Consider the following 22,259-nt stretch of genomic DNA (forward strand, 5'->3'; position numbering starts at 1 on the left):
CCGTTTCTGCACTGGCAGTCCTACTCAGAAGGACTTCCATGAAGATCTGGTTTCTCTGTTCTCTTATGAGCACTCACCATGTTTTCCGTACCCTGGCGAGTTATCTCCTCCATGGAGGTTGCCAACCTTTCCATGGTGATGCGTTCATGCGCCAATGACTCCATTCGCTCCAAACTTGCAGCGACCCTGGAGACAAAACCTGCCAGAGACTCCTGCATCTGTGCATGGAGATCCATCACCTCTTCTCTTGCAGATGGACCCAGAGGCAGAGGGTCGACATGCAGCGCAGCTGAGCTGAGCTGGCAGAGTCCTGCGCCCTCCGACGAGGACTCTCCACTGCTGTCCCTGTCTCCAGAATCTGCTGAGGCTCATTTGTGAGCTGTGAAACGCCAGGTGACAACACTACTCTATGTCCCGAAGGTCCCCCTGAGGTGTGAGTGTCTGCACTGGTGCTGGGTGCGCTTACTTCTGCTGACGCTGCGCCCTCAGAGGTTGGAGCTTCCTCTGAGGAGTCTGGCTGCACAGCCTCTTCCTCCTCCACAGTGAGGACGGGGGCTCTGGATCTTACTGTAGGGGAGTTAAGGAAGGAGTTAGAGATGTAATGCCAAGGTTCTCCTGGTGACTCCCAGCGAGTTGGCATCTGCTGACACCTGCATCCATGCAGCATTGGTCTCAGTGGGAGGCCTCTTCCTCCCTGACCTAGGGAAGAGGACCTCCCTGTGGGCCCTAACCCCATCCAATAATGCCTGCAGTGAAAGCTCGTCGAATTTGAAGGCAGCTCGGGGTCTGGCACTTGCCACAGCTGCTGCAGGCTCCTCTGCCATCCTGTATGGTTTGTTTGGATGCCTTCAGAGGATGCAGTGCTTGCTGTGGACCTTGAAAGCACCACAAATGATGACATCATACTGTAGGGATTTCTGACTCAGATTGGACAATTAGCAAGGCTTCCCACATGCTGGGAATTAATTGGCCAATTGAGGGAAAATTGCGTGGAGCTGGTTGACACTTTTTTATGTGTGTCAGAAACCCCACATTCGGGGAAACCCGACCATTTCCCACACAAGCCGAAAATCGGGGCCAAAGTCTAGGCAGTTGGGAATTAGAAAGTGCAGTTGCAAGTAATTTGGGGGGTAGTTTTTTCCAGGGATGGCCACAGAAGGAAGTAGGGTTGGAAGAGGGTAGGGGAATGTGGGTGGTGAGGGATAGAAGGATGTGGTCGCAGATGGGAGCAGCAAGGCCATGGGAGTAGCAAGGCCACATGAAATGGCATGGTTGAGGGGCTGATCTAGAGAATGGGTAGAAGAGTTTATATGGAAGGAGAGATTTAGGGAGGAGAGGAAGTCACTGAATTCAAAGGACAAGAAGAGTTGAAATCACAGAGAGTGAGGAGTTGCTCAGTGCAGAGGCTAGGAGGAAAGGAGGGAGGAAAGAAGGCAGCTCACCACCACCTTCTCAAGGGCAACTAGGGATGGGCAATAAATGCTGGCCTTGCCAGCGATGCCCACATCCCATGAAAGAATTTTTTGCTTTGGTGAGGGGCTGTAGATAACAAGGATTTTAAAGGAGATGAGAGAGGAGTTAAACAAGATGAGTTGCTCGAAGGAGGAGAAAGTATCAGAGGAGTAAGGGGAGATACCAAGGTGTGATTTGGTGATAAGCGCCATAACATCAGGTGGCCGAAAGTATTGGCACGTGGGGAAGTTTTGTTAAAGGGCAAGGTGTTACCACCCATGAGTCAAGTTTCAGTCAAAGCCATGATCTCAATGCAATCATCCACAATAATTTCATGGATGGCAAAAGCCTTGCTCAAGAGTGAATGGACATTCTGATGGGAAATGCAGAGAGAGACAGTGATTGTTGGTCCTTTGGCAAACTCCAAGGGGGCATTGGTGGGTGGGGTGAGTGGGGCAGGAAGGAGGTTGGTAGAATTAGCCCCCAGCGGGCATGCTGGATGGGAAGGTCGGTGAGACAGGAGGTTGGGGCTGCTATTCATGAGGCAGCAATAGGTACCTCGATGGACCATTCACAGAATGCCAAGAGAGGCACAAAGGGTAGTTATGAGCTTATCTGAGGAGGATTTACCTGGTCTACATGCGGCCTAACCAGCGGTCCTTAAGTGAACAACTCAAGGCCGCCACCAAAAAGGTAAGTTTATAAAAAAAACTTACCTAATGTGGAGCTGGGAGGAGCTCGGCCCCCTACCTCTTGCCTCGCTCCCTCTCTCCCAGAGTTGCCAAAGGTCCTCGGCCGGTGTAACAGCCGGGGCATCCTGCTACTCCCCGCTGTTGGTGAACTGCCTCTGGGTCCAGAACTAGGATTCACAGCTCTTTGGTACTATACTAATGCAGTCGGCGGACCGATTTGTCGTGGTCCTGCCGCTGGCCTCATCAGTATGTGCTGTACACCGATCACACCCTGATTCGGGTGCAATCCAATTACTAGGCCTACATTTGAAAAGTACTTAATTGGTTGTAAAGTGTTTTGGGACGTCCTCAATTCATGACAGGGGTTTTATAAATGCTCATTTTTCTTTCTTGTTTAAATGAAAAAAACTTGCAAATTGCACACAAGGTCCCTATATTTTTGAATCAAACATTTCCCTGATTTTGCAATTGCCCTGGTCATGGTCCAGTACCATCAGGTATAACATTTTAGAACCTTTAAAGGTTTTACTTAGAGGATGGAGCTCTGTGGATAAATTAGAATAGGGTTCTTTAGCTTACAAACAGAGATGACTAAAAGGGGATCTTATGGACAAATATGATATTGTAGGAATGGCTAGATTCCTAACTAAAGGACTGAGGTCGAGTCAGTCTATCAAACAAACGATGTTTAATACTAATCAATAGAGTTTAAAACAAAAACACAGGAAAACTACATTACAGGTCTGTACTCTTTGCTGGCTCCACGAGGACTGGCTAGGGCGGCTCCCCAGCCTGACATCATGACGTCATCACGTTTTCCCGCCGCTGGAGGATCACGTGATCAACGTGATGACGTCATCGCGTTTGGTCTCTTGTTAAAGATAATTATGTACATTAGATCAGAGTCCCCCTGGTGGCTCCGCCACAATATAAACAATATAGAAAAGGTGAACTTTCAGTGCATTACTTCAGGTGAACCAAGGCAGTAGGTCAAGGATCCATAGGTTAAAACTGGTGAAGAGCAAGATTAGGACTGGTGTCAGGAAGAATTTCTTCACGCATAGAGTGAGCAACACTTGAAACAGAGTAGCGAAGGTGGAAAGCTTAATCATTCAAGAGCCTATTGAATGGTTTGATAATGGTGGTGGAGTCTGTAGATTTTTCTTTGTGGATGAATGCACTAAGGTGGGTTTTCTGTCCAGCTCTGCATTCCAAATATGGAAATTTGTTCAATATGCTAACGAAGCAATGGCAGCATTTAATATAAAGTGCTTATTACATAATTGCAATGTAAATTGTACATTTCCCCTGTTTCTTGTCAGGGACCAGGTGGAGCAGGAGATTGGGCCACACGCAATGGAAGCAGACGATAAGATAAATTGCTGCACCCAGCTCCTGTATGACATATTATTTGTAAGTATTAACAGGAACATATTCATAAAAGGGATCACCGTAGTATCAAACATTATTGATTTGAATACACAAGCCAGGATCTTCCGCCTGTCACTTGCTGAGTTTTCAGCGAAAATGGGGTGGGCAGGAGCAGAGAATGGTGCTTCACTCCATTTTCTCAACTACCTGATTTCCCACCGGAAGTGATGGCTGAGGTTCAATAGGTCTACTTATGCATGGACAGACATACTAAAATAATATGCAAATGACAGAACTACATCATCTAATGTATATGTCATTTGACACCCGAGCAACACTGGGTGCCAGGGAGGCATGTTGATCCCTGGTGTCAAGCGTTGCTAAGGACAGCGCAGGGCCAATTTTGAAATTTAAATGCTCCAAGAGCCTAACCAATCGAACGCATAATGATTCACTGCTTAGGCCTAAGCATCAATTTCAAAAGAAAATTTGATTTTCATCAGCGGCACAGAAACCATCAGAAACACTATGCTACAGGAGGCCTTCGAGGTCTTCCATGACAACTTTCCAATGCCTCACCCCTCCACCCCCTCCCCTTCCTGGTGCACTCACTGGTGGGGTCACAATATATTTTGGCAGGCCCTAAGGCTGGAAAACCCATCTGGGTCGGAGTGCATCTTTGGGGCAGGCAGAAGATCCACCATGCCAAAGATGTCCCCCCCAATTCTGCTAAACAGAAAATCTAGACCGGCGGGTCAAATCTTCAGTGTTGCACTTCTGCAATTTAAAGTTTTGTGAAAAAAAATTAGTCGGGAAATAATGTCAATGTTGGCATACAATGTATACTATCTTACACTGAAGATTGAGCCGGAAACCTGGGTACATGTTATATATGAACTTTAAAAAAAAAACAAGCGATGGTATGCAATTTTATGATATATAATGCTGAAAGAGCATGCAATCCTATTGGTAGGGAAAATTCCTTGGAATCAAATTCTCAGGAATTAAATATATGATGATTTCAAATGCTTTCTAACTGTTTATACCTTCACTTTGTGTTTTCTTTCAGTGGATTCCCTTAAAACTTTTCTCTCAGTTCTGCACAAGAGTCATTAATAATAACAGAATAATGATTGTTTAGGATCTCATTCTTTCTATTATTTCAGCTCATATTCATCCATTCTGTACTGTTATTACAAGTCTTTTATCAGGCCTCACAAGGGCGGATATTTAATTGGAGCTCCAGTGTGCTGTGCATTGGAGAGGCAGGACATGATGGGTTAAACAATGGCACGACCTGAGGATAGTAATAGAGAACTCTTGCTGTGTATACTGGCTCCTGTAATATCGCACATGTAACAATGTGCATCCTCCTTTCTTTACAGAAGGTAGACTGAAGAGCACTCTGTCGAGAGAAAGCACAACTGCAATCCAAAAAATTGATTTTACACAAAATATATGAATGAAAGAATACAATTTTCATAGTGCTATCTGACCATTTCCTTTGCGGGATTTTCATTTCCATTGAAATCAATGGCTCCAAGTTGGACCCACCTTTCGAACTGTAGAGAAACAACATATCATTCATTGTTTAATTAAACCAGAGTAGCTAGCTATCAACATTGAGTGCAAACTTTTTTTGCTTACAGCTTAACACTGCAAATTATCAAGGTCACCAGCCTAGTTTCAGATCCACTGGCTTAATGTTAAGATTATAGAAATGTTATGAATTAGCCAACTTCAGTTCAGGAAATACAGGTAAAAGCCAAAACATTATAGAGAGGAAGGCAAAAAATGTTTATTAACTTACCAGAAAGGGTCTTGTCATAAAATCTCACAAAATTACAAAAACAAAATCAATCAAACGATTCAAATATTTGGAATGGAATAGAGAAATGCAAACAGGGAGAAAAGTGCTACTATTAATGGACATCTTTCAGTGTAGGATTATCAAAAAACTCACAAAAGGAGATGTACCATTTCCAGAAAAATGAGATTCAACACAGACTAAATGAGTGTCATTTTACAAGTAAATATGTTTCTTTTTCTCGTTCTCTTTCAGTCCCTTCGACGCTTTCGTGAGAATATGTTTGAATGTTTCCAGTCAGTTCATCCCTGGCATAGATCCCTGAAAATCATTGGTGGCAAGTTCGGAACAAGCGTTCTCTCCTATTTCACCTTCCTCAGATGGCTGCTTATGTTCAACATCTTCTCCTTCCTGATTAACTTCAGCTTCATTGCCATCCCACAATTCTTTGCTTTAGGTGCCAACAATCTCACGTTCACAGGCTTGGAGCTGCTCACTGGCTCAGTAAGTATCCTTCAACTATGAGTAATTCCTGTAAAAATGGTAGCAATATTAAAATTAAAAATTGAACTGATAGTAAGGTCTAAGCAAACATAATAGGCCACAATTTAAGTGACTTTATCTGGCCAAATGTAAATAGTTAGCAACAGTGATGTTTGCATGTTTATTCATACTCATTAAATCAATTTGAAAAACAACAAGACTGTTAATGAGCAATAACTGTTGAAAATAGAGAGTATGTGTATACCTTAAGATGTAAAAGAAACACAAATAATATGTTAGCTTTAAACTTAATAGGGTCATTTTAACCCAACACGCTGGCGGGAACCACACTGGATCAGGTGGAACGCTGGTTTTACACTCCACCCAATATTCTTCTCCATTGACTTCATTGGAGAGTAAAATCGGGCAGAGTGTAAAGCTCGTATTGTAGCCGATCCCATCAGTTTCCTGATGGGCGGGTTAGGTTAGAATTGCCCCCAATATTTTGCTGAGAGGAAACGTTGATGAAATGCAATGCCTTTTTTTTGAGTGGGACTTGTGTTATTAGGTGTGTTACAGCAACCAGTATCTATGGGGGAAACATTTAGTTGATTAGCGCCTCCCGTTAACGGGGCGCCTGGGTGCGGCGATGTTTGCGCCGCTCGCGAAACTGACCAGACATTTTGCGGCGGCGCTAAACACTACCGCCACGATCTCCTGCGCCCACAGATCATGACGCCAGTCGAGCATGCAATGCCCCGGTAGCGCCCCGGACCAGATATTGAGTGGCGCCCCCTGCCTTTCCGCCTGCCGCTAGCAATGACAGGTAGAGGGGAGAATTTTGCAGTCGGGAAGGGACTGGGAGCGCTATTAAAAGGCGGCCGTTTCCTGCCTTTTTTTGTCGCTGACATTTTTGCACCACGCATTCTGAAAGAGAGAGAGAGAGAGAGACTTCTGGAGAGATTCAACGCTGTGTGAAGGAGTTTTGGGTACTGAGCAGCACTTTGCAGGTTCAGTTTTGTCGTGTATTGATTGCGAGTTTGACACCAGTCAATACGGTAATGTAATGTGCATTGCATTATGGGAATTACCCGGGAAAAGGGCAGTCGGCCATTTTACGCAATAAAGTGAACATCGCAGTTAGAAGCCTGTCTGCCTGACTCTGATTTAATTCGACGTATCTACATGCTTGATTGAACGCATTAAAGCATAGATACAACATTGGCGATGAGGATAACGAACGGAGTCATTTTAGATAGCTAGTTGCCCAAGTTTTAGTTAGCTAGGATGGAGAAAACCGGCATTCAAAATTTTGCATGCTTCACCGAGCCAGCCACGTTGGGTCCAAGATGGACGAGGTGGTTAACATCTTTTGAGCTTTATGCCGATGGCAAAGGACTCATTATCGACGATACCTCTACAGGTGCCACAAAGCAGAGGAGAAGAGCTCTACTTCTACACCTAGCAGGACCAGATGTCCAGGATATCTTTTCGACTCTACCGGACACAGGAGAGCCAGCAGACTACATGGCGGCGGTTAGTGCTTTGAATCACTACTTCGTGTCCCAGGTCAACGCAGGATTTGCTAGACAGACTTTTCATAAGTTGTCCCAGAAGACAGGTGAGACTGTGCAACAATTTGCTACTCGCTTGCGGCAGGCTGCTAAAGACTGTGCTTTTGGGGGGGATGTGGATAATCAAATAAGAGATGCTATCCTGAGTAGGTGCACGTCAGCCTATGTGCAGAGGAAATTGCTAGAGGAAGGGCAAGGTCTAATGTTCGCCCGCACGTTACAATTGGCCTCACAATGTGAAAACGTCGAGGAGCAGATGTCAGCCATGTCATGTACAGAGAAGGCGGAGACAGATACTGTTCGTCGTGTTACACAGAAAAGAGGGTATTATGCAAAAAGCTCAACAGAGAAACCAAAGGGAAATGGCGATAGGAACAAAAGGAAATGTTACAGATGTGGACGCACAGACCACATGGGCAGAGATCCGAAATGCCCAGCACGTGGACAAACGTGTCATAAGTGCAAGGGAAAGGATCATTTCTCCAAAGTATGCCGCACAAAGGGTACAAAGAAACACAGTGTGAACAATATAGAGGAACAAAATGACCTTGCATTTGCTGTTACTGGAAATAACGTGACAGAGAGACTTACCTTTTGTGTGGGGGTGTTAAACCTGAGAATGTTAATTGATTCAGGTGCAACTAGTAATGTGATAGATGAGAATACATGGGAAGGATTAAAGTCAGAACACATTAAGTGTCAGTCACATGTCCCTAAGACAGAGAGAAAGTTATTCTCTTATGCTTCTAGCCGACCACTGTTAGTTAAAGGTATATTCACATGTGGGATTACAATAGGTAAGAGAACTGAGCAGGCGGAGTTCATTGTGGTTAAAGGCCATGGAAAGCCGTTGCTAGGAAGGGAGGCAGCCATGAAACTGGGAGTTTTAAAAATAGGCGCAGATGTCTCAGCTGTGGTAGATGTAAGACAGCTACTAGAACAGCGGTATCCAAAGGTGTTCCAGGGAGTAGGAAGGCTGAACACAAAACAGATCAGTTTGTATATCGACCCACAACTGAAGCCTGTGGCCCAGCCCCACTCAGGCGTATACCATTCAACTTAAGGGGGCAGTAGAGGCCAAAATAAAACAATTGAGGGACATGGACATTATCGAACCTGTAACTGGTCCCACCCCGTGGGTAAATCCTGTGGTTATTGTACCAAAAGTGGATAAGGATGTAAGGTTATGCCTAGACATGAGACGAGCAAACCAGGCAATAGTGAGGGAATGATATCCAATCCCCACCATTGATGAGATACTCCAAGGCATGAACGGCTCGACGGTGTTTAGTAAGCTAGACCTGAAATGGGGTTATCCCCAGCTAGAACTGACCCCTGAGTCACGAGAAATCACAACGTTTGCAGTACATAACGGAGTATACAGGTACAAGAGGCTGATATTCGGTGTAGCTTCAGCTAGTGAGCAATATCAGCACGAGATAGCTAATGCCTTAGCTGGAATAGAGGGTGTTGAAAACATCTCAGACGACATTATCGTGCATGCACACGACCAGGTAATGCACAACAGACGCCTGCATGCTGTTATGACCAGACTAATGGAAAGTGGACTGACACTAAACTCAGAGAATTGCCAATTCAACATGGACCGATTGATTTTCATGGGAATCCTGTTGTCTGAAAAGGGCATCGGACCAACAGCAGAGAGAGTGCGAGCGGTGGCAGAAGCTCGGGAACCAGAGAATGCTACAGAGGTGAGGAGTTTCTTGGGACTCGGTGGGTACAGTAGCAGATTCATCCCGCAGTTTGCAACGCTATCAGAGCCACTGCGATGCCTGACGAGAAAAGACACACCATTTAAATTTGGATCACAACAGAGACAGTCATTCAGTGCACTCAAGGAAGAGTTGGCTAGAGCCGGCACTTTAGCATATTTTGATAAGGACGCACCAACCAAGGTGATAGCAGATGCCAGTCCTGTAGGTTTTTGCGCAGTACTAGTTCAGGACCAACAGGGACAAGAGGTGCCAATATGTTATGTAAGTCGTAGTTTAACAGACTGTGAGAGGAAATACTCTCAAACAGAGAGAGAGGCCTTAGCTCTTATATGGGCTTGTGAGAGGCTGCATCCATATGTGTATGGCCGAAAATTTTACTTGGTAACTGAGCCACTACAAGTGATGTACGGCCCACACTCGAAACCCTGTGCCCGTATAGAGAGATGGGTACTTAGATTATAGCCGTACGATTTTAAGGTGATACACATTCCAGGCAAGCAAAACATTGCAGACCCACTGTCATGATTGCTGGGGGAGACAGCAAAACAGGAGAGACATTCTCATGGCTCAGCTGAATACGTGAGATTTGTAGCTGTGAGTGCGACACCAAAAGCACTCACTACTAGAGAGGTGGAGGAAGCCTCTGCTACTGACCCAGAGCTGATTGAGGTACGGAAGGCAATCACAAACGGACATTTTGAGAACTGTAAAGCTTATGCAGCAATTGCAAACGAGCTGTGCGTAGTGGGGTACCTAGTTCTTCGGGGAACATGCATCGTGCTACCCACAATGTTACATGCACAAGCCCTGGTGTTAGCACATGAAGGACACTTGGGAATAGTTGGAACAAAGCAACATCTCAGAACCAAGGTTTGGTGGCCTGGCATGGACAAAGCAGCTGAAAAACACTGTAAAGCGTGCCACGGCTGTCAGATAGTAGCCAGACCTGACCCACCTGAACCGCTGAGACCAACACCATTACCGGAGGGCCCCTGGCAGGATGTAACTATAGACTTACTGGGACCCTTGCCATCCAACCACTCCATTCTTGTGGTAGTTGATTATTATAGTCGCTACTATGAATACGACATCATGACCTCCACAACAACAGAAAAGGTTATTGATAGTTTAGAGTCAATCTTCAGCCGTCATGGTTTGCCAATCACCTGCAAATCTGATAATGGTCCCCAATTCAAATCTGAATTATTCAAAGAATACTGTGAAAACAACGGGATCAAACACCTGAAAACGACAGCAAAATGGGCTCAGGCTAACGGAGAAGTTGAGCGCCAGAATGCATCGCTGATGAAGAGAATCAGAATTGCTCAGTCAGAAGGACTAGATTGGAAACGTGAACTTAGAAAATATGTGACTGTGTACAGGAGCATTGACCATGCCATGACAGGAAAGAGCCCGGCAGAGCTGCTCTTTAAATGGAAAATGAGAGGAAAGCTGCCAGACATCACAGAGTCGTGCACAGACATGGAAGTACGTGACCGGGACGCAGAACAAAAAGGCAAGTCCAAACTGTACGCAGATGAACAGCGGAGAACACGATACTCAGAGGTGGAAGTTGGCGACACAGTGCTGGTACGGCAGGACAAAGGGGACAAGTTCACCACTCCTTTTAATGCCACACCCCACAAAGTTTTGAGTAAAACAGGGAGTCAAGCAGTAGTAGAATCTCCAGACGGAGCACGCTACTCGAGAAACACTACCTTTGTGAAGGAATACAGAACCAATGGACCAAAGGAGACACTCCATTAGCAGGAGGAAACACAAGGGACTGAGGACAGTATAGTAGACCCTGACACACATGCCACTGTGACACAGGCAATACCCACTGACACCAACATGTCAGACATACCCAATACAGCCAGACCTCAAAGGGTTAAAAGAAAACCCCAAAGACTGTCTGATTATGTCACAACATAAACTGTGCGAGAACTGCATGGGTGATGTTAAATGTTTAAACCTGGGAATTATTTAGTTGTGTGGTAAGACACAAGTTTGTAAAAAGTTTATAAACCAAATAAGTTATTGTAAGCAACTGTTTGTAAACTGCAAGTTTGTTTCCAAGGAAAAGGGGGATGTCGTGTATTGATTGCGAGTTTGACACCAGTCAATACAGTAATGTAATGTGCATTGCATTATGGGAATTACCCGGGAAAAGGGCAGTCGGCCATTTTACGCAATAAAGTGAACATCGCAGTTATAAGCCTGTCTGCCTGACTCTGATTTAATTCGACGTAGCTACATGCTTGATTGAACGCATTAAAGCATAGATACAACAAGTTTGATTTGACCTTCCTTGCATCGATTTAGAAGAGACTGTGGGGGCTGCACTCTGAGCTCTTTCTCTGGGCCTCTCCATTGTTCTTTCCAGCAGAATTGATGTACAGGTCTCTCCAGGCCGAGATTCCAGGCTGCAATGAGCAGGTTATGGCTGGAAAGCAAGATCGACCCTCCCCTTTAAGAACTGGCCGCGCCAGTGTGTCTGTGTTCCATTGCTGACTGACATCACATGAGCTTCGCCAGCGCTCTGAGGTAGCGCCTCGCTCCTCGGCATTAGCACCTTAAGAGAGGTGTGTAGCGCCTAATTTAGCGTTCAAATCACCTCCAGGGGCAATAGAAGCCAAGTTTGCAGTCAGAGGTGATAATTAGCGCCAGGCGCTAAACTTTGCGCCCGGCTGATAATTGTGCCCCAAACAGGGCGATACCGAATTTCTTCCCCTATGACTTTAGTCATTATACATAGTAATTTCAGGAGTTGAGCTGCACAGTGAAATGATACAGAATAGCAAAGGAGTGCTGGATGGATCCTGATGCCAGCATTTCTCTCCCACAATTTCAGTTTTAGCAGAGCACTGTGTGAAATACTGTTTTCGTGTAATAGTATAATACCCTCTCTGAAACAATCCTTTTACACTTCACCTAATGAAAATAGATGGTTACAATATAAATCATTAAATATCAAAACAGGATCAGGGTCAGAAATATGGTCCCTAACATTAGCGGGGAGCTGGGGAAGGTGCAGGAGTTGCTGAAATCGGCCAAAGAACCCAGCAAAGCCGGCGACTTGAAGGCCCTGCCGATCTTAATGGCAGGGCCTCGTTAGCAAATTGTAAGCCCGCCTCCCTCCTGGCAGCCAGCAAGATGGAAAGCATGGCCGGCGGGCATGATGGATCACAAGCTGCAGGAGGCAACAGCCGGGGACTGGTGGGCAGTCCCCTGCACTGGAAAGGGAGAATCAGCTCCGGACCACAATCGGAAGGGGGAGGGAGAGGGAGGCTGGAGATCAAAAGGGCTGGGGGGAGGCTGACAATAGAGAGAGCTGGGGGAGGCTGGGGGGAGGTTTGAGATCGAGAGGGCTCGGGGGAGGCTGGCGTTCGAGAGGGCTGGGGGTGCTGACAATAGAGAGAGCTGGGGGAGGCTGGGGGGAGGTTTGAGATCGAGAGGGCTTGGGGGAGGCTGGCAATCGAGAGGGCTGGGGGTGCTGACAATAGAGAGAGCTGGGGGAGGCTGGGGGGAGGTTTGAGATCGAGAGGGCTTGGGGGAGGCTGGCAATCGAGAGGGCTGGGGGAGGCTGACAATAGAGAGAGCTGGGGGAGGCTGGGGGGAGGTTTGAGATCGAGGGGGCTCGGGGGAGGCTGGCCCAGGTGGAGGGTAGAAAATTTGGGCCTGCAAGTGTAAGTGATAATGACATTTTCTAGTACTTTACCATTTTCGCATTCTTTACCATTTTATGTAGAATTCAGTAAGATTTTCTTTTCATGAGGAATTCACGATAGTTTTGGTTTGTTTGAGTGTGAAATTTTCCAATGCCAAGCCAAGCTTAACAGGCCAGTCTCTGAAACTACAAGATTTAAAACAATTTTGTATAGCCTAGTCGCCAGCCAATACTGTAGGCTTAGTGAAATCAACCACATCAATATTGTAAAACATCTTCTGAGGTTCCATTCTAACTTCTGCAAAGTTGGGCCAGGTATCCCCTCCCTCTAACCCTGCATCCCCTGAAGACTACACTGGTTGTGCAATGCCACAGAGATTAACTAGTGATAAGTAAAATATTTATAAGTTCTTCTGAGGAAAAAAGGTGAAGAAAAGGTAAGGTAGGTTGGATTGGGTTAAAAAAGTGAAAAGTATTCCACCAATTTTCTTGTCTCCCCTCCCGTTCTCTCCTGTCCTTTGCTTAAGGCACTGTCTCTATGCTGGGGTACTGTTCCACTGCTGCCAGTCTAAGGGTTCAAAGAACATCCATTTAAAAGTACAATAATGTTGCATATTTCAAATTCAAGTCAGCAGATGCTAAATAAGTATTTTGCCTAAGCTTTTACATAAGAAGATGAAAGTGGAATGTAGGAGTGCCTGGGGAGGATGCGGAAGAATTTTTACTACTGGAGATAAATATTCAAAAGGAGACTGTATAAAAAAAGTAGAAAATTCACTAGGTCCAGATGGCATGCATCCCAGAATATTATAGGAGATGGGAGGAAAAAATGGAGGCACTACTGTACTAACTAAAATTTTCAAAACAGGAGTCATACCATAGGACTGGAGAGTGACAACTCTTACACCACTGTTCAAGAAAGGGAAAAATGATAAACCCAGAAATTATAGGCCAGATGGTCTTGCCTCTGCTAAGAGTGCATAATCTAGGATGGAATTAGTGAACACGTAGAACAGAATGGGCTAATTAAGGCTAGTCAAAATTAATTTGTAAAGACCAATTCCTGCTTGTTTTGGATATTTTGAGGAACTCAAAGTATAGATAAAAGAAATGTAGTGGGTGTTATATATACATAGATTTTCAGCAGCCTTTTGATAAGTCACAAAAGAAACTTGTAATTAAAATTAAGGCATATGGGAGTAAATTTTCATCTTCACCACATTGACGAAAATCTGGTGATCACCTAGCCATTACAGAACCCATCCATTTTTCATTCCATTTAAATTATATTAATAGAACGATGGCTACAGAACAAATATATGGGGTGATTGGTTGTTTTTTGAATTGGCAGGATATGGGTAGTAGTGTGCCTCAGGGATCTATGCTGGGACCTCTTCTGTAAATAATATGAACATAGGCATAAGAGAAATGATATCAAATTCTGATGAGGCTACCAAACTGGAGGGCACAGCAACTGTGAGGAAGAATACAGGAGAACATAGGCAGGTGAGCAGAGTGGGCAGATAGGTGGCAAGTGCAGTTCAATCCATAGAAATGTGAAGTTGTACATTTTGTAAAAAGAACAGTGAAACAAAGTATACTCTAAATGGCAAGATTCTTCAAATTAAAGGAATAGAGATATCTAGAGGTGTAGATACATAGGCCGTGAAATTTGGTTCCGTATCACCCGGATTTTCAACGCTGCGGGTGCCATTTTGGGTCCAAAATGGTGTTCATTGAGTGCACACACTTCTGGTGCAGGCTGTGCCGGAATCCATCTTAGTGAGGTCTTTAGCACGTGTGTCGAAGTATGCAGATTAGGCAGATTGTGACTTCAGTCACCGTGTAATGCTGATTTAACGCCAGCGCTGCCATTTTCGACATCAATGCTCCAGCCAATGCCCTCTCTTAAACACGCACAGCTGAACATGCGTTCAGCAGCAGGAAGGACCCCTACCAGGGCTATGTAAAAGTATCATCAACTGCTTTCAGGTTAGTTGCAGGTTGATTTCTGCTGGCTCTTGGTGAGTTTGTAGAAGTGTTTGGTAGTTTGTTTTCTTATTTGAAGTTGCTAAAGTCTCCAGGGAGTGGTGTGGCAGGTTACTTCATGGCTTCTGCTCAGACATGGGTGTAGTTTGTATTCCCCATGGCCTGCAGCATGACCGGGAGATGAGCAGATGCGACACAGAGGAGGACAAGCTGCTCAAAGAGAGAGGAGGGAGGAGGGCTCTTAGCAGGAGGCCAGGGTGAACGCAACCACAATTCCCCATTCACCAACAGTCCCACACCTTACCTTGTCTCTGTTACTGACCATCACAGTCCTCTTGGCCACAATGCTACAATAAAAGCCAGCACAAAACAAACATTTCAAACCAAATTTATAAGTCAAACCATCCAATATTACATACCAAAGTGAACTAATCAACCTTGTGCATGCCCTTAGTGCCTGTCTTTCATTGTGACTTTGCCTGCCCTAGTGCTCCTATGCAGTGTTACCCCATTGGCTGCAGTATGGCTGGTGGAAGGCTGCTGAGTTTCTGTGGGGGAGACTGCAGATGGCAAGGACAACCTCGAGCAGCTCTGGGCCTAGAACGCCAGGCTTTAGCCTGCACCACCTCGGCATGGGCTGCAGAAGTCTGGGCTGACTGGCTGACAGGCAACAGCAAGGGCACTGGCAGAGTGGCAGTGGTGAGAGGACAAATGCTGTCATCCTGAGAGAGGACAGCAGGTTCGTGCCCCCCGGAGCCACTGCCACTTCCCCAGGGCGGCGACCCAGCAATCCTAGCCATCTGTTGTAGGACAGATTGTTGGACTGCTGTGACACCCTGCAAGCCCCTTTCAACACTGGTAACCGCAGCCATGATGGCTGCAGTCTAAGCTTGCGTGACAGAAATCTGAGCTTCCACTGCTTCCACCCAGATGTTGAGTGGCTTCTGCTTGTGCTGCAATGGAAGCTGAGACATTGGCCATCATGCGCTGCATTGTGGTTGGGTTCACAAGTGCACTAATGCAGTTGGCCATCACTTTCATACTGGAAAGGATGGGCTCCAACCTCTGTGCAAAGTCCTGTTCAAGGTTAGTGCCGGACTCCTCCATGCTCCTTAACATTTCTGGCAGGCCTGCCAATGCACCAAGTATTTCATTGTGCATACCCATCAGCCTTATTCTGTAGGCTGTCCCACCAAAGTCCTCATATGAGTCCTGTGCAGCAGAACCTGTGTGCGACCTCACCCTCTAGGGAGCTGGCACCTGCACTACCCTTGCCCCCTGCCCTGGCTGCAGGCCACTCATGCCCGGTGTCTCACCACGTGTAGATCCTGCGTAACTTATCCTCTAAAGTACGCAGAGCATCAATATCTGAACTGGTGGCTGCGAGTGTGAAATCGAGTGACGGTGCTGTGTCTTCAGCATCACTGCCGCCTTCCTCTTCCGGTCTTGCTCCTCCACCACTGCCTGGCCGGGTTGCAGTTCTTGGAAGGAGAAAGGCACAAGGATAGGTTTGCGGTGAAGGGGGATAGGTGGTGGGGGGAAAGGTTACACCATCAGCAGCTTGTAAATCAGAAGATATTGTGGGATGAGGGGGAAGTGGGATGTGAGAAGGATGATTAGGTATGAGGATACTGTCATCTTCAATTGTTTCAGCCTCACCGCTGGCCACAGGCTCAGCGATGGCTGCTCCAATAATCTCCAGCACCGTCTCCTCCATGGAGGTTAGATCATGCAGACGTGCCTGTCTCCCTGTGGGTAGGCACTGCTGCCTCCGGTTATGAACAACCTTGTCCTGCAAGAGAGAGGGAAGTGTGTCAGTGTGTGTGGTGCAATGTGTTTGGGTGATGTGCCTGTCATGTTTGAATAGCTGGCAGTGTGTGCAAGCTGTGAGATGTGGCTGTGAGACTTATAGCAGTGCTAAGTGTGTGAGGGTGAAGCTGTGAATGTGAGGTATGAATTGTGATTGATAGAGATTGTTGGTAGGTGAGTGAAGGGGGGTGGTGAATTGAGCAGTGTGTGAGGCTAGTGGTTCAGTTGTAAGGATATGGCATTTGAAGATGAATTCACTGACCTTGACAACTCGTGTGAGGTCATTAAATGTCTTGCGGCACTGCATCCAGGTCCTTGGGGTTACGCTGCTGGCATTGACCGTGATGGCTATCTGCTCCCATTGCCTTTTCACAGTTTGTCTGGAGGGCTTCCTGGCCCTCTGTGGATAGAGGACCTCTCTCCTGTCCACCTCCTGCATCAAGGAGAACCTCGGAGCATGCTCTCTGCCCTGTTGCACCATTAGTCAGCTTTCTTCCTGCTCAGAATGTCTGCTCCAGCCAGAATGCAGCTTCCCTTTAAGAGGTGCAGGCTGGCTTTCAGTAGTGCAGGTTAGCTTTAAGTGGTGCTAGCCTTGCACGAACTTGTGCCTTCTGCTAAGGCCTGCAGCCACTCAACAGCGTGTTCAGCGCTGGGCTGCACGCTACTATCATTTAAATTAGCAGGCAGCACAAAGTTTGCATGCTGCCTGCATCGAACTCAGCGGGTGCCGGCTAACCGCGCATCGCGATACCGGCGCCCGTTTTCAGGCCTTGTCCAATTTCTAGGCCATAGATTTTTAAAGTTATGTGTGCATGTAAAAAGGCCATAATAAAGCAAATGAGATTCTGTTTTTTTTACATTAAGACATTGAATATAAAAGCAAAAAGTAGTGTTATCTTGTACAAGACATGGGTTAAGGCACAGTTGAAGTATGCATGCACTTAGGGTCACTCATAGGAAGTATATTAATGCCATGGAAAGCTTATAGCAAAGATTCAGTAGAATGAAAGTAGGAATGAGAGGTTATAGTTATGAAGAAAGGCTTGAAAAATAAGGGATTTTTTTCACTGGATCAGAAAACGTTTAGGAGGGATCTAATAGAGCTTTTCAAAATTATGAATGGCTTCGATAGGACAAATAGTTGAAAAAAAGTGCTTCCACTGGTAGAAGAATGAAGGGAAAAGTTCAAAGATTTTTTTTAAAACAGAGGATTTTTGGGTCATAGAATGCTTTACTATAAGTTGCTATTGAAGCAGGACCTTTAACATCATTTAAAAGGGAATCGGATAAGTATTTGAAAAGGAAGACTGTAAAAGACAGGGGAAAGGGCGCGGGGAGGTGAGGGAGGGGGCCATGAGGGAGGGGGCGATTACTCCAATTGAAGACCTAATTGGCAGAGGCCCGATGGAGCGAAGAACAGTTTGGCTAGAAAAACAGACTTTAATTCAACCCAGTCATCTTCACCCACAATACCTGCCCTGACAACTCTTTCTTTGCAATGTAACTTTGATTTCAAGTAAAATCCCTGTAGTAAATTAGCCATTATCCATTATTTTGCACAAGAATCTGCCTCCTTTCCATGCAGAAGCTTTAAAAATACTTCACTGGTCTTTAGAGTGAAAACTCCCTGAACTCCCTGAGCTTTGGGAGGATGTTATAAGGACTGTTTCCTATAGTTTTGTACTTTATTTGATTCTATGATATAATTGTTATTGATTGTGCCAATCATAATATCTCCTTTTTCTTGCAGGGTTATTTTACACGAACTGTTTTTTACTATGGATTTTATACCAATACGAGCATTCAAGCAAGCCCTGCTGCAGAACTGTATCATATGCAGCTTGCTTACTTCCTCACAATTGGAGCCTACATGCTGATTTGCTTTCTGTGTCTGGTTTACAGGTAATTGGACATAATCCTTTCAGTTCATAAATCACTAAGCATAACGGGGATTATTTACCTCCATTTGCTTATGTTAGCAAAAGAAGTTGTCATGAGCATAAAGCGATTTTATACAGTGTATACTCATGCCAATATTAGCAAACAGAGGAAAATACACCCCAACATCTTTTATAACCAAATTTACTAACTTGATAGTTCAAAGTTACCTGGAATGTTAGTTGCCAGTTATTTAATGAGTACTTAATTATTTGTACACAACAACTTTGAATGTGTAATTCTGTGCACGGGAAGAGTTGCCAGAGCAGGGCAGTATGGCAAGAAAAACAAGACTTTAATCCAATCCAATCAGTCATCTACCATGACTTTCTCTCATAATGTAGCACTGCTTTCAATTAAAATCTTTAGTGAATTAGTCATTATTCATTATTTTGAACAAGCATCTCTCTCCTTCACATGTGTATTGCATGCAGGAGCTTTAAAAAGATTTTACTGGTCTTCAGTGTGAAAACTCTCTAAACTCCCTGAGCTGTGGGAGGATGTTATAAGATGTTTTCGCTGTCTCAGTAGATCTGGAGGGGCTCTGCAATATGATCTTGAGCCAGTTTCATGCATAGTGGTAGCTTGCTGTGCCCTGCACACTGTCCTACTGAGCTCTCATGGCTAATGCAGGGGGCCTCCCTAATAGCTCTATGCCCCCTCTGGTCACCTGCCCTCAACGAGCATGTTGTCCAAGTTTCTCCTGAAACAAAATTGAGTGCATTAGGTGAAGGGTAGCATTTGAGGGTTGTCTCCCAGATGGCATCAGACAGCTAATGTGACAGATCTGGTGGTACCACCCTGTTCAAATGGAGGAAGGGTTGTTGAAGCTTGCATGCAAGTCCTCCGTGTCACAGTAAGTGCCAATACATAATGTAAGTTATTGAGTCAGGAAACCATTGAACCCACAGTGCAGTGAGAAGGAGGACTTCAGCAGGAAGTTATATTAGAGGGATAATAGTATATTGGTGCCCAAGAATGAGAAGGGACAGTGCCCTGTCTATTACCATGCCTGTCCTCATCAGGTCATTAAACATTTCCATGCACTGGTCTGCAGTTCTGGGGATAAGAGAGGTGACACCCATTGCCACTGCCAGCCCTCCCCACATTATTCTGTACACCGTTTTCTGCAGTTTTCTCCCATGGCCACCTAACAGTCTTCCTCTCCTTTGCTGTATTTCATCCACGAGTGTCTCAAGATCAGATTTATTGACGTTTCGGGCTCTTCTATTCTGTCCCCTTCAAATTGCCTGCTCCCTTTGGGTCCCTCCCCCTTGCTCCTCCAGGAGAAGACATCCCTTTTGATAGTGATTCTGGGTTATAATGTGGGAAAATGTTCCATTCCCTAGCACCGACATTCCTCAGCTTAACAAGTACAAAACAGTCCATAAAAGATAAAGTAGAGAAAATGAGCTTTATGAAATCTGGCTTTATGAGGACAGTTAATAATGGTTTAGCGGACTGTATATTTAATTAATCATTTTTCTACTGCAGCATGGCAAAGACGTTCAATGAAAACTTTATTGCAGTTGGCATTTTGGCTGGAGATGCAGCCAGGCTCCTGTGTTCATGGGACTTCAACATAACCAATGAAAAAACAGTAGAACTGAAAAAACAGAGCCTGGGCACACAGTTAAAGGTATGTGGTGTCTTACACACTGATCTACACAAATGATTAATTCCTAACAGCTTACCTGATGTAATAATAATTTCCTTATGGTAGGGTAATTAAGTTTAATCTATTAGGAATATGTTTTAATGTATTTATAAAAAACATGAAATTTTATCCCATTTTTAAAAAAAATCTATAGTTCAGCCTCAAAAATGTCAATAAAAACTTTAACGACATATATCGACTCTGTTGTGGTGGTTTAAATTTGGTGCTAGTAATGCATCCCCTCTGAACGTAATAGTTTGATAGACCCTAGAGAAAGAGAGTAAAGGCAGCATAAATTAAAGTGCTACACAATAATATGCCTGCCAAATTCAGCCCACCAATTATTTTGGACTGGGCCAAAAGGCACTCCTGAATTTGATCAGTCCTGATCAGTCCTGATTGGTTGGGCCTGTCAGACTCGTTTCCCTAAAAGTTTCTTCTGTTTCAGCAGTGCTGTACAATGTGGATAAGTAATTCAGCCAAAGGAAGATTATTCCTGGAGTAATCTCCCTGTGGCAAAATTGTCTATTGTAAACCAATAGAGAGAGAAAGACAGCAAAAAAATAAATAAAGAACAAAGGAAGACAGAGAGAAAAAAGGAAGCAAAGGACATTGTACCATAAAGATTTAACCCAGAAGTTCGTAACTTTGTCATGCTCCCAAATGAAAGCTAGTCATTTCCCTACAGAGTTGGGGGAAAACCAGCAGGCAAGCCACGAAGCAGCACTTCCATTTACTCTCCGAATAGACTGCATCATATGTTCGGTCTTCAGTGAGTAGAGGTTGACGTTGTGCACCACTGTTGTAGGGAAATATTTAATTTTCAAGATTTCTCCAACATGGAAGAATTAGTAGTTTCATGATTTTGTGGCAGTGTGCTTAAATGAGGAAGTCCAGGATCAAACCAAATATGGGATAAGAGACGCTGCAATCTATTCAACCAATCCTTTGAACTCTATTCATTAAATAATTACAGACGAATGTCAAGGGAAATAGTGCATACAAATGGAACAATTTTTGTTTACTGAAATTAAATTCATTTTTGTGAAAGGTAGGTACTCCTGCCAACGAACCAGAAGCTGATTTCAATGAACCGGAAGTTGCGCAGAAACGTTCTGCGGATTATTCTGGAAATTTCGATAATATTTCTGCTTGGCCCGCTCCCTTTTCCCGACATTTCAGCCCCGCTCCCTGTTCCCGACAGTTCAGGCCCGCTCCCTGTTCCCGACAGTTCAGGCCCGCTCCCTGTTCCTGACAGTTCAGGCCCGCTCCCTGTTCCCGACATTTAGAAATTTCTCTGTTCGCCAAAAATGCGTTAAACTCAAACTGAGCCTCCAAACTTTCTCCAGACGACATGGTGTCCGCCTTATTTTATAAAGTTTCATCCCAATTAATAAGTAAACAGAACCTATACAAAATAAGCACTTCTGATATGACTGTGACAGCCTCTTCACGGAGCAACGAAGAATTGCTGCAAACAGCTTCACAGCATATTTTCACCCAACAGTTTTTTAAAAAGTAGGAGCCACCAAAAAATACACAGACTGCGCATGCGCAACTACTTCCGGTTCGTTGGCAGCAGTCGCACCCTTTGTGAAAATATGATGGAATTTCAAAGCGTATGAAGACTTCCAGACTTCATATTTACTGTTAAATATTGTTCATATTTACAGGAAATGCTATCCGACAAAATGCACTATGAGCGGCAACTGACAAGAAAGCAGAGAATCGTGCGATGCTTAATTCATCTGTTGGGTTGGATTGTTTCATTAGGAACAACATTGGGCTGCTGTGTTGGAATACATTCCTATTCTATCTCCAATTTTAAGGTATGGATTTACAAATTTTACATTGTACCTCATTGCACTTGTTGATCTACTGTTTGAAGGATGGTACATTTCTGTATATTTCACCATGCAAAATAAGCTGATTGCCTAAGAGGCCACACATCGGGCAGCTCAAAGTTAATCCAGTGCCAAAGCTGTCAAAAAAATGTTTCAGCACGTTTCCCGCCATTGGGAACGTCACTTGACCTGCGTGATGACGTCATTGCACTGGATTGACATTTTACCGAACCCGCG

General features: G+C 44.8%; 1 protein-coding gene and 1 long non-coding RNA gene across 2 annotated transcripts in view; one reads left to right on the forward strand and one right to left on the reverse strand.

Moving 5' to 3' along the window:
* The window catches only part of tmc5 (transmembrane channel like 5), a 365,838-nt gene that overhangs the window by 189,119 nt on the left and 154,460 nt on the right, over positions 1 to 22,259 (forward strand). The window contains exons 7-11 of the mRNA XM_086000829.1: positions 3,467 to 3,557; positions 5,578 to 5,826; positions 18,334 to 18,485; positions 20,016 to 20,160; positions 21,852 to 22,007. Of these exons, the coding sequence (XP_085856955.1) occupies positions 3,467 to 3,557; positions 5,578 to 5,826; positions 18,334 to 18,485; positions 20,016 to 20,160; positions 21,852 to 22,007 (793 nt within the window). The remainder of the gene's footprint in view (positions 1 to 3,466; positions 3,558 to 5,577; positions 5,827 to 18,333; positions 18,486 to 20,015; positions 20,161 to 21,851; positions 22,008 to 22,259) is intronic.
* LOC147110647 (uncharacterized) lies at positions 5,578 to 22,119 on the reverse strand. The gene is made up of 2 exons (XR_015079966.1): positions 22,036 to 22,119; positions 5,578 to 5,854 (listed from the first exon to the last, which is right to left on the reverse strand). It is a non-coding gene; the product is annotated as an uncharacterized LOC147110647 (long non-coding RNA).

Source organism: Somniosus microcephalus, chromosome 11 (genome assembly GCF_052327205.1).
Source record: "Somniosus microcephalus isolate GS21.2 chromosome 11, FLI_Smic_1.0, whole genome shotgun sequence".
Classification (NCBI taxonomy): domain Eukaryota; kingdom Metazoa; phylum Chordata; class Chondrichthyes; order Squaliformes; family Somniosidae; genus Somniosus; species Somniosus microcephalus.